The sequence below is a fragment of the Poecilia mexicana genome, unplaced genomic scaffold, assembly GCF_051168715.1.
Source record: "Poecilia mexicana isolate PSO_F unplaced genomic scaffold, ASM5116871v1 scaffold_16, whole genome shotgun sequence".
Lineage (NCBI taxonomy): Eukaryota > Metazoa > Chordata > Actinopteri > Cyprinodontiformes > Poeciliidae > Poecilia > Poecilia mexicana.
Window position 1 is genome coordinate 5,363,457 of NW_028263385.1, and position 13,260 is coordinate 5,376,716.

The 13,260-nt window shown below is 38.0% G+C and overlaps 1 protein-coding gene across 3 annotated transcripts in view; it reads left to right on the forward strand.

Annotated features, from left to right (window-relative positions):
• Positions 1-5,407, forward strand: part of sema6cb (semaphorin 6Cb) — a 153,231-nt gene extending 147,824 nt beyond the window's left edge. For all 3 annotated transcript variants that reach the window (XM_088014052.1, XM_088014054.1, XM_088014053.1), the window contains one exon: positions 1,150-5,407. In XM_088014052.1, coding sequence (XP_087870178.1) covers positions 1,150-2,468 — 1,319 coding nt within the window. In that variant the 3' untranslated portion in view covers positions 2,469-5,407. The remainder of the gene's footprint in view (positions 1-1,149) is intronic.
• The last annotated feature ends 7,853 nt before the right edge of the window (positions 5,408-13,260 follow it).

Sequence of the window (13,260 nt, forward strand, 5' to 3'; positions counted from 1 at the left end):
ATCCTTTGGATAAAGACTAATTTGCTCTTCATTGGCACGTTAAACCAACCAGTTTGCCAAAAACCGATATGCAATCAGATGATTAATTCTACAATTGTTCTTATGTTTTGTGTGTTCAAATAAGATTTCCAAATAAATGAGACATTTATTTAACGGGAAGTTTGTGTTACTTATTGAAACAAACAGATTAAAGTCTAATGCAGACCAAATTATCAAACTACCCCCACCATCATCATTTTATGCATCTCATAAGGTATCATTAGACTTAATTGTTTTCTGTTTTCTTCTGCAAAGCTTTCATTAACTGTATAATTTTTTTGTTTGCAACACCTGCATCCCTCCTCCCCCTCCCCACCTCACTGCTTCTCCGCCAGCCTCCTGCTGCAGACTAATCAGTTTCACAGAAACTGTCATTAAGGGTGGAAAGGAGGGCCTGACACCACAGATGGCAGCAGCCTTTTGCAAATGAGCTCTGATTATGAGAGGTGGCAGGTTTCACTCTTCTCAATCATCTCTGCCTTTCACGCCATTAGGCAAACACAGTGCGAGGGTCACAACGGCCCAACACATTTCCATGGTAGATTTACTTCATCTCAGTAGCCTTGAGATTTTAGTGCAATGCTCCATAAATGCCCCGATGACTTTAAGAAAAGTATAACAACCTCATTTTAGTCCATGTTGGCAAAGTCACCACACTCTGAACTATTGGACGAAGCTGTTATTTTTGGCTCGTTCATCATAACCAGGTGCTCTCGGTCCTGATCCTCGCATTGGAAATCAGTCTGTGAAAATGACATTAGGTTCCTGCTGCTGTGCTTTCATCAATATTTAAAGCTCTAACTCATCTCAGAGGTGATTTCTCTCCAACTGAGGAGCTCTTAGTCTCTGCCAGTCTGAAGGGAAGCACTGTTCCTAGATAAGCAGGTTGTATTGATCTGTTAACAGTTGAAGGAGAAGAGGCCAGAAGCTTAGTTCAAACACCTGTCCCATGCTGTTTCCCACATAAAGAAGCCCTTGTAAATGCAACCGGTCTGTCCCAGTTGATATACTAAATCTTCACAGTTTTATTTTATTTTTTTATTGTATTTTATCTCAATCTGAAATACTCTAACTAAAATGTCTTTTTCTCAACTGTTTTTCATTTTAAAGGTGTGAGACGACCCCCAGAGCTGGACCGAACCAATCACAGCGTCCATTACACCCTTCTGATCGCTTGTGTTTTGGTGGCCTTCGTCCTTGGAGCTTTTGTCTCTGGGTTTCTCGTCTCGTGCTACTGTAACCACACCAGTCACAAGTCCAAAAAGTTATCAAAGGATCCAGAAGCCCCAATCCCACATGCTCTGTCTCTCCGGAGTCTGGCCAAGCTCAATGGTCTCCTGGACAGCCAGAGTAAAGAAGACAAGTTGGAGGTATCATCTCCAAAGATCTACAACTCCTTATTTACCAATGGTAAGGAGCATCACCCAGGAAGGAGATTTGTTCATCATGGAATGACAATGGGGGATCTGGTTCATCCTCACCATCATCACCTCCATCCTTCCTCAGAGCTATCTGGTTTACCTACACCAGACTCAACCCCAGAACTCCCCATTAAAAGCATGAAAGCCTTTAAGAACCAGTGGGAGAAGAACCAGAACTGCAACAATGCAAAGGAACCAAAGTCTCATAACATAAGCTCCAGGCCCAGTTCGGCCCTGCTTCCCCAGCAGGTTTTCCCTTACTCCCATGGCCTGTCCAACGGACATCCAGTAGTTGGTCACTTGCATCCTGAGGAGCGCAAAATCCACAATGTTGAACGTGTTTTAGCTCAGCCCTACCCCAGCTACCCTCAGAAGGTGATGGAGGTTACGTCTCTGGATGAGCTGCTGAAACACATTCATGATCCAAACGGCAGCAAGACCTCTCAGTTAATGAGCCCATCAGGCCTGATGGCCAGCGGAGGTGGAGGACAGCTCGTCTTTGCCAACCGAATTCAACCTCAGATTCCTGAGACAGAATCGGCGCCCTACTACAGCTCATCCACCCTACCCCGGGACAGTCTCACCCGTCGTATGGATGTTCCTCCTGACATCCCCTCACACCATCAGTCCACTTTGGAGCGGAGGCACTCCTCCCAGCGGCACTCGCTGATTTCTGCAGCTACCAAAATGCCCAGTGCAGGTGCAGTAGGCGGCGGAGGAATGATTCCCCGCCAGCACAGCTTCAGCCAACGAAGCGGCGGACCTCACCAGCCGCCACCACTTTTGGCACGAATGAACTCTACAGGGAGCGCTTGCGAGGTTCACTATCCCCTCATCCCAAATGGGTACCTCGCACGCCAGCATAGCTATTCTGGTGAACAGCACGACATCCAGCACCGAGGCGCAATCGTCCGCCGGTCAACCTCTCTCAAACCGGATGTCCCTCCAAAACCCCTGTTCATACCTGCCACATCCCCAGTTAATGAACAGGGCAAGTACAACTACTGAGAAAGGAGCCTCCTGGACTAGAGGAAGTTGCTCTCATTCTGTCATCCGTGAGGAACTTCTCTTTGTTGAAATGCTCTGGGTTTGAGGTTGCAGATCCTGATCAGACAATACAACAAATTATGTGGTAGCAAGTCTCACTGTGGACAAAAGCCTCAACCAAACTTATTTCTGCTTTTTTTGTTTTGTTTTGTCCAACAAATATCTTTGTACCATATTGGTATTGTTCAGCTTCTTGCTAATTATAGAACTGCCGACCTTGGTGACGTGATGCCACCTTGTTATATTAGGCTGCCAATGTCCTCAATGTGGATTTACAATGCAACTCAGCTTTTGGACAAGTTGATGAAGGACAAAACTTGACTCATCACTCATCCTGAAGACTTAAAAGCCAGAGGCTCCTGCAATGCTTCAGTTCATGCTTTTGCTTAACCTTTTTGATGTAGTGTTTGTATCCAGTCCCCTCCCACACCACCCTCGAATGTGTTTATATTATGCATGTGTGTGTATATACAGTATATGTGTGTTTATATCCACACTGTATATGTATACATATACATATGCAGTATTTGTAACCTGTGGTGAAAATTCAACAAATTCCCCTGAAAGTATGTTTGTCTTTGCCTTACTTGTACACTCTGTTTGGCCATACCAAACCTTGTCGCCTAGAAATAAATGGGAGACACCAAAACTTGCCGAAACAAAATTCGACAGCTGGCTCATATACTTCAGCCATGCACATACAACAAAAATGCATCTCCATACCAGATTCCCTTGACTTATTTCCCCTCATTTTCTTTTCTCAGCTGATGTCATGTCAAAAGTGACAAACTTGGGTCCGTTAGCGTTCCTAAGAATGTTTCTTTAAGATTGGTGCTTAAAAAAGGAATATAAACAAGACTGTATACTTTTGGACCTAGAAAACATGACAAACATGACACAGCGCAACAACAATGGACTCCAGTTATTCTAGGTATTAACTTTGTGGCTATTGGTTGTAAATAAAGAATTAATTACTAGCCAAATTTTAACTGTATGTGTAAATGTGTGCCTTATTTAATAATAGTGTGTTAACTGGGGTTGCGGGAGGGTTAACGCAAGGGGCTCAAATGGCTACTATGCTACAGTATATTGTAGGTGTTTGATTTTCTACCGTTGCCACTATTGTTTATGTGAAGAGTTTCATTCCAGAATGAAAGATCCAGAATATATTCTTGTCACCTAATTGGACAAAACCTAAAGGTAACGATAAATCCTTAGTAACTGTCTTATGTTTTGCATATTTGGAGTAATATTTTTTTTATTTTTTTTTTACCCAAGACTCATTTTGAAAACGTGCCATTTTTAATTTGAAGATGTATAAACAAAAGACAATATTTTTGCAGACTCATGCAGTGTTTTGGAATGAAACGGCTTCATTTTTTCCTGATTTTCCTCTCTTAAATTGTTGGACCGGAGGCTTGTTTTGGAGGAGTGTTGGGCAAAGATAATGCACAGCCTGAGACTGAAGACATTCATGTTTGACTGTCTTTGTATTGGGTCATCTTTCCTGTAAGTGCCATTGCTTTAAGCATTTGTTTTTTGTGTGTTATTTTCTTAAGTTTAAAAAGGTGAAGTTCAAAGTTCCACATGTAAGCCCATGGATATCAATTTCTGTGGCATATCTAGGTTTAATATAATGTTTTATTTTCCAAACATATTTATTCTGATTGAAAGTAAGAATTTTGGATTTGCCCAGTGAGAATCCCAGGAAATATGTGGAGGGGCCTAAAAATTATGGTGATGACGAGGAGTCTTTCCAACCTCAAAGACTTTGAGCTCATCAACAAAGATAATTTACCAAAATAACACAGAAATCCTGCTGTAATCCAAATAAGGATTATTTTATTGAACTTTGAGAATGTTGGAAATATATTTTGGTTTCAACAGTTAAGTTTAATTATCTTCTTTGTGAAAGAAAACTTCTTGGTTGAATCCAAATAATTCTGAATCTAAATCTGACAGGGGTATGAATAATTCTGAGCCACAATAAGGCAACAATAGAAGAAGCCACAGGTATCTCATTTGGTTAAACATAAAGTTGAGACTTTCTCATTCTGTTAAGCTTTTATTTGTGAAACAGCTGTTTTCCAATGTCCTGTTACTGTTTTTTTTTTCTTTTTCATGAAAATAAGAAAACAGAGAATGCTCCACAGCTTCTTCAGGTTTAGATTTTTGTGTCATCTTTAAAAATACAGAGAAGAATCCCACAGAAGTGCAGCACTCTGTGATCCGACAAGCTGAGATTGTTCCTTGTATAAACTGCTGGGAATTGTTTGGGATACATGCTGCCAAAAGTTTTTCTTTTGAGGGTTTACATCAGAAAGAGTGATGCAGTTTGACTCTGCCTCAGATCAATCCTTCCAAACCCACCACTGATAGACTTTTCAGAAAAGTCCCTACACTCAAGGTTGACTGAAACCATGATCAGTTCTGTAAAAACCATCAACGTGCCATTTACCGCCTCAGATAAATGTTTTCTGACTGAGTTAAGTTTGCTATAGAAAATCCAACCAGAGAGGCAGAGTTTAATATTTGTACCAATTGTTCTGTAAGATGAAAGAAAAACAGGGCTCATTTGGATATCATTAGACATCCTTTCAGACAACATATGATAGGATAATAACAGGAATTGTGGCAGCTACACTGTTGAAGTGGAACTGTTATGTTTTTTAAAAAAACCTGCTGGTCATAGGTTGAATGAAAAGTGGAAGTCTCACCTCTAAAAGCTCTGTCAGTATTTGATTTTGTGTAAATACATTATCTCTGGGCGGGATCTCATTTCAGTATTATGTTTTTCTCTTTGATTTCCAGGCTATGCCTCTTGACTTCTTATAAATTTGGTCTCACAGAATACCATTATATGTCTCTTATAATAGGAATAAATAAAATGCTAAATATGACTAATCTCTTCAGTGTGGATGTGTCAGAATAATGTTTGTAAGATCCCTCTAGGTGATGTCTACACAGTCTGCAATGTCACACAATGGAGCCTTTCAGTCAGTATCATGTCATCTGCGCTCTAAAGGGACAATGCTCATAAGCACAGCACTGTGAATCATGATTATCCTTGAAAAGGTAAGTTTTGTCCTCTTGACATTTACTCCGTTCTGTCTGGATAAAACTTTTGGTAAATATAACTGAAACATTCTGCAGATTAAAGCAGAGATGACACTACCACGGCATTGAAGACGGATCCAATACATTTCCCTTCTAGCTCCAAAATGGCTTCATCAAGATTACACTGAAGTGAACCATTTGTCTTAGTGTTTCTTATCTTGCTATCAATGTTGCCATTTCTAAGAACACATTTTATCTTTGTCTATAGCAGGGATCTCAAACTGCAGTCCTCGAGGGATGGTTTCTTGCAACTTTTAGATGTGTTGCTCAAAGAAACCCAAATCAAATGGGTGGATGTCATTAACAGAGTCCTGCCAATGATCTAACTAATTCATTCAGGTGTATTAAAGTAGAGACAAATCTACAAGTTGCAGGCCACTGGCACTCAAAGTTTGTTTGAACTTAAGCAAACGAAGCATCTTTTTTGACACATCAAGTCCAGTCATGTCTGTTGAGTGTCTTTCACTACGACATGCCCCAAGCATTGGATTGTCTGTATAAGGACGGAGAGAGTAAATGGAGTTGTGTTCTGTCCAACGACATTGCAATTAACTTTTGATGTCGACATCTCATTTGTTCCGATGATTGATAATTGGTTAACCATCTTATAGTAAAAGCTCGGTGCTTCTGTAGACAGTCTGAATGTCACCCAGTGGACAAATTTGTTTCAAATGATGATATATTGTTTTATTTGATGACAGATGTTTTGGATTTTGACATTTATTATTCATTTTTTCAAAATAAATACTTGATTCTTTCATAACGCAGATTCGAAAGCATGCATTTATATAAAACTGTAGACATGTCAAAAAAGGGAACAATAAATGGATTAACACTTTGACTTTAAAATTTTGCAATTTGTTGGATGATAAAAGTAGATATTTCACTATCTTTGAGAGCTTCACTGTACAAATGCTCCATTTTGATGAAACTTTAGTGCAATCTCCATCGTGACTATATTAAATAGAAAGATTACAGTCAGAAAATTGCAGGAATGTTTCACAAGCAGACATTAGCAGCTTTGGTGGAGATGCACTGAGAATCTGTACAGGTGTATCATGCTTTACGCACCTTCTGTGCAGCTGCAGCTTCCAGCTATTTGTAGAAGATGGACACATTAGGCAGTAATTAGCTGGCACATTGTCAGCACAGTATAGCACCATACAGGGAATAACAATGCCTGGTGGATGGTCTACTAGCAACATTTGGCTGTGTAAACGGCTAATATTATTGAACAAATCAGTCAGTGTTAAATTTCAACTGGATACTTTACCAACATTTGTTTTTCTGGGAGACAGATTGCATTAAATAGACGTGTTTAACGGATTTATTTAATACTTCACTCCCATTCTTCCTTTTGGGAGAGCTTGTAAAACTCTTCATTTAGTGTCAGCTTTACTTGGTTCTTTTGGATATTTTATTATGACAACTGTGGATTTAAAGAGAAGTATATAAATTAAATTTAGATTTGAGTTGGGCAATAACCAGAATACATGCTATTTAAATTAGATAAGATTAGCTCTTTAAAATCTTTGTCCTCCTGTGTAAATCCTAAAAACCTTTTAGACTGCATAAAAAGGGTTCCACAGGTTTGACCTCCCAATTTTAAACAAAATTTTAACTCCTATGATAAACTTAAAATTAACTCTGAAGTTTGTAGAACCACATTTTAGATGATTTTTTTTCATATAAGAAAATGAAGCCCTAAACCTTTTTACAGTACAATTCCAGCTCACATGCTTACTCAGGCTGACTAATGGTGTCCCTGCAGGCGATAAGACTCATGGTGTGATGGCATCCCTGCAGCAAGAAAACAACCAAGAGGCTCAGGATATTATGGAAAGAACTTATTTTTGCATTGTTTATTTTGCTATCAGGGCTGCATGTGGGGGATTGTTTTCTATTATTCAAAGAAGAATATGATTATGTAAAAGTTCACTTGAATACCACCAAAAGGGATCTATGACAACAATAGTTATGCTGCTATTTATATGAATAAAATTGTTTTGAGTTTAAGACTAATATGCACCGCAGGGTTCCAATGCTGCAAAAAAGGAATTACAGATTTATTCAGGTTTCTTTTTATCTATTTATTTTTTTATTTATTGCAACTTTTGATCAAACAAATGTAGACAGAAATAAGCTGAGTAAATACAAAAAGCAGATTTGAAATCATGACTTAACTTGTGAAGATCTTTACATCAACCCAGCCGTGTCCTTAAAGATTTTTTTCCACAGTTTCCAGAGTGATATAAGGTGTTTACTTGTATATTTAATTTGTTCTTGATTTTGTTTAGATTAGAGCATAATGTGGTGTATTTTAGCCAGAAAGGTTATATTTGTGTTATTGATTTCTTTCTGGTTGTAATCAGGCTTCTGTGTGACTTTTCTTACTGATCCCACAAGTACAGGAATTACTTATTTTGTTTTTACAAATGGCCTGGTTGGTTTGGATAGCATTTTTTGGTTTTATCATAAATTAAATCAGGAACTTTATTTAGCACTCTCACATTAAAACATGTTTGATCTGAAACATAAAAGTGTAACAAAAATCATCAAAAGAGAAAAAATGTTTAAGGGACGAGTGCTTTTTTATATATATAGCACAATAGATGATTTAAAAGTCTGTTTTAACAGAAGCAGCCTAACTAAGGAAACCCAGATGAGAAATGCATTATAATGATTATAATGTAATCTGTGCTACATTTGACACATTTGATCTGTGTCCCTTTGCGTTTATTGCTGAATTCTTTGCCAGTGTGAAAGCAGGTTTTATGCTTGCTGAAGTGTCAGTGAAGAGCACTCCACTGTTGCTGCAGCTGAGGTGTTCCCGGATAAGCCTGTGTCTTTGTGTGAGTAAAACGATGTGTTCCAGTGAAAGGATTGACCTTTCAGCTGAAACAGTCCTCCTAATGAGGTGATATTGATCCGTTTATGCAATTATACTCCCTGGAGTCTATTAGATAATCATCTCTCTGTTTGTGTGAGTTCCTGACTGTGTGTCCTGGTCGAAAGCGTTGCTGGGAGATGACTTATGTTGGTTAAAATAAAGACAGAAACCACCCTGGATGATGGATGGTCATTATACACGGTGTATTTATTGGGTTCCAACAGACCACATGTCGATCTCCCATGGCATCTGGGAAATTAGTTTTTTTTTCAACCCCGTTTCCATATTTCTAGTCAGAAAGCTGTTGGGGATGTCACTCCACTGGAGCAACTGATTTAAACATGACAAAAATACTTTTTTTTCTTTAAAGCCATTAGCATATCGACTTCTTATATGTTTGACATATGTGCCACTACTCTGAATGTTGCAAGCTATTTTATTCTAGGCCATGCAACCATAGTCTCTCTGCACTGATGTACATTCAGTCTTCTCGTCTTGCTGAATGTTTGGAGTGGCTGAAACAGCAGGGGAGTTTGCCCTATTTTCCCAATATTTCAGCTAACAATTATTTGAGAGAGCTCTTAAAATATGTATAGCTTATTGAACTCTCAGCACAAATGGTTGATGTAATTATTTAGTATGAAAAAAGAGAGCACTGCTCTGGATGTTGCCTCTCCCAAAGGATCATTCCTTGTTTACGTGACGACATTTTGGAACTAGTCACAACGATAAATGTGAGGACTGTGACAGACCAAAGAAATCCAAGAACAACATCACAGGTAAAGTAAAGCAGACTAACATTTTGTTAGTCTGCTTTACTAACAGAAATGGATGGAAACGGATGGATAAGCTCATCAGGAAGGCCAGCTTCGCCGTAGGATGCCCCCTGGATGTAGTGCAGGTGGTGGGAGACATTAGCAACTCCAGCAGAAATATCACTGATAGATTTTTGTAGCCTAGATGAACAAACAGGAGATATGACGGGTCTTTCCTCCCAGCATTTGTTGCAACTCTAATGGGTCCCAACAAACCCAATAAGACACTTAAATTCCTGCTATTCTTCCCACATATTTACATGTTATTACAAGTTAAGAAGTATTGTATTTAATCTATTGTATGCTGAGCCTTTGAGTCATTGGTTTGACTGCAAGTAGAGAGAAGCTTAGGCTAGCACTGTTGAAGATAAACACTTTTGTTTTCTTATGGTTGATTTAGTTAAAAACAATATTTTTAGTGCAGTATTGTATTACCACACTAATGATCTACTACAGTAAAATATTGAATTAAAATCAAATCTGCAGTGTTAAATTATTGCATTAAAAAAATGAAATTTATTTTTGTTCCCCCCTAACATCCTTAACGGGACACTAATCTCTGCTCAGAACAATTCATAGAATAAAACATAGTTAAAAACAAAGCTTAAAATTATACAGCAGGTGACAATTACATTTTCTAGTTGTGAGAAAGGCAGAGACAGAAGTTTATACAGATAGAAATGAGCCAAAAAGTAATTTGATGATTGTTAAAACTAAAATACGTGCACCTGCTATATTATTAGCGTTAAATAACAAATGTACTCGAATAGAGCAAAACTGCTTATCATATCTGTTTTTAATTAATTGTTAGTTTTTTTTTAATACAAAGGAAGATAAATATGTCATTTGTTTGATATTGCTCTTATGAAGAATTCTCAAATCTTAATTGTGATGTCTTGTGTTCTTAGGAGCATCTAGCATCATGGTCTGAAACCAGAAAATCAGCCTCTCTGTAGCCATGTCGCTCATTTCCTCTCAGATTGTACATGTTTAAAGCGGTGAGTTTGTTTCTGTGTTCTCTTGTTGTCAACTCACCCCGTAGACCTCCAGGGAAATATGTTGATCTCTAATCCAGTTACCGGATGTGACTGCCTCTGCACTTCAGCAGCAAAAGAAAAACCCCACAAAAAACAGGAAAACTATATGAAAAAACAGCCGTGTGATTGATGGGGAAAAAACAATTTTCATTAACAGTGCATGCACGGTCGCTTTCCTTCTCAAATCTGTCTGACCGGTGACTCACTGGATTTCTAAATGGGTTTTTGTTTTGTCAGCTATTCCATCGTGACCCTTCACACCTTCCCCGCAACCCTCCTGCATCCCTCCCCCCAAAAATATTATTTTGCACCAATAATGACTTTGAATTCCCCATGTCTGCGCTTTGACAGCAGCTCTCTGACAGCTGGCATCACAATTCATTATGTCTCTGCCGGAAGAGGCTTCAAAAGGCCACAGAGAGGCTCTCACCATGTCAGTGTCTGTGATTATTTCACCGACATTGACAGGTTACCAGTGTGTTCTTTTTTTATATGTTTTTTTTTTTTCTCCAGAAAATCAGACGGATGTTTGCAGAACATGAATTCTGGTTTCAGGACACGCGTAGGCTTCCTTGTTCCCTACTTGAAGTCACGCTCCTGCCCTGCATCAGCATTGCATGAGTTTTTCCAAGATCCCTCCCTTACATTTTCTCATTCATCACTGTCACCAGCTTCTAAAGAAGGAAAAATATATTGCAATCGCTTGTGCAATGAAGTAAACAGCTATGCAAAAGCCGCACCAAGCCAGCAAAGAAGTTCTGGTGAGTCATTTTAAATAACTCCAGTTCAATTAAATGTTTCTCCCTATTACATGAAGTTTAATTTTAACTTGTGCATTATTAAAAGTGTAATACGAAGGATAAATAAATATGAAAAAAATAACAATTCAAATAACAATAATTCTAGCGTGTATGTTGTTGGACTGCGGGAGGAAGCTAAAGACAGATCTCATGCATGTTTGGGCAGAACAGGCAAACCCCGTATAGAAAGTGAACCCACAACCTTCTTGTTGTAGGGCAACAGTGATAAAGCAAAGCTAGGCTAAAGCAATGTCCAGCTAACATGTTTGTGGTAGGAGTGTAAGCCGTTGTTTCTAACAATGTCTGGATACTGAGTTCAGGAATCTTGTGAAAAAGTTAAGACACTCTATAAAAGCCTGTGTGTTTTCTAACATAATTGGACATAGAAACATTTATTTCCTATGGTAACAATACTGGAAAGTTGGAGGTATTAAATGTAACCATTTAAAATGAAAGACCTTGTCATATGTTCTTTGAAATTAAGAATAAATTAGGACATACCCACATTTATTGAATTGTAAAATAGCTAAAATCACACACAAGGATATCACACTATATGTACTTGGTAAATCATTACTGTTTTCAGGAGCTCTGCTCCTTAAAATCTCAAACATTTATAATTATGACCCTTTACTCTTTGCCACAAGCCAAGTTGGGGCAAAGCAAAGATGTGTAAAACAGTAGTAGAGTCAGATGAGACCAAAATTAGTGTTGGCATCATGCTGTGGGGGACGTTTTCTTTCGTCTGGCTCATGTTCTGAGATGGCGTGAAGATGGGTGGCTCCAGACACACAACAGTTTTGGAAGAGCACATGTTACAGGCCGCGAAACACATGAACTTGGTTTGGTTGCAGTCCAGTAGGACAGTAGCCTTGAACATACAGTCAAAGATACAAAGCAATTTGTTTTTTCAAAGCATTTCCATTTATTAGAATGGTCCAGTCAAAGTCCAGAAAATCTAAATGAAATTCTGTTGCAAGACATGAACGATGATGTTCATGGAGACTCTCCATCCAATCTGGCTGAGCTTGGAGTATTTTGTAAAGAAAAATTAGGAACAATCTCTTTCTATGCAGTATTGATAGAAGTATTGGGGTTTAGTTGCAGCTAAAGATTTTCTACTAATATTGTCACAGGCAGGTCTTCATGTGCACTTTTAGACTAATTCCTGAAAAAAGTCAAACAACCTTTTTTTCTTTTTAAAAATTAATGTCATACAATGTATGTCCCACAAATTAAATTAATCTGTGGTTAGTATGCAATAGCTTAATGCATAGATGATGACTATAATAGCCTTTATCAGTGCAGCTGCTCAGGACAGTTATGTGAAGAGTTATTCATTAATTTCGTCATAACAGATGGAGCCAAACTAAAAGGTCATTTTTTTGTTGTGCAGCAGCAATGACAACCCCATGCGAGTCTGATGTCTTAATGTCAAATGCACTAAAGAATTAAGAATTTAACTAAGAATTAGTAAAAGTCCTAATGGAAAATAGACTGAAGGTTTGGATTTCTGTTCATTAAGTACAAATATTTCTACGCTGAAGAAATTCTGTTTAAAGAAAAAACATTTGCTACTTATGGATATTTAAAATTCTAGCCCTGAACTTTGCTTCTGCACTGTGTCCTCTGTTTTTTTTTTTTTAACTGATGATGATATCTTTCCAATTAGGCTCATTTCCAGAGTTTGAAGTGAAAAGCGTTGATTCAGTGGTTTCACGTCTTTCAATTAGAGAAGCAGCTGCTGTCAGAGTTGAGTAAAATCCGTGCTTTCAGATTCATCCAATAATAACGCTTTTAATTAGGCTTCATTTGCAATCACCAAGAACTTTTTTCTTTACATTACTGATTATATATATAGTTTACATTAAAATGTGTTACTTTAAATCTTTCTTCACAGTCGACAACAGTTTGTTTTTGTTTGTTTTTTTGTTTGTTTTTTTATTGTTATGCAGCTTTGTTCGCTTTGGAAAAGTTTTCTCCTGGGGAATTTTTTCTAAATGTTTTGTAAAAGTTTTATGATTAGCAAATGCTAACTGAATAGATCTATATGATTGCTTGACATATAAACCGTAAATTTGCACCATTTAACTC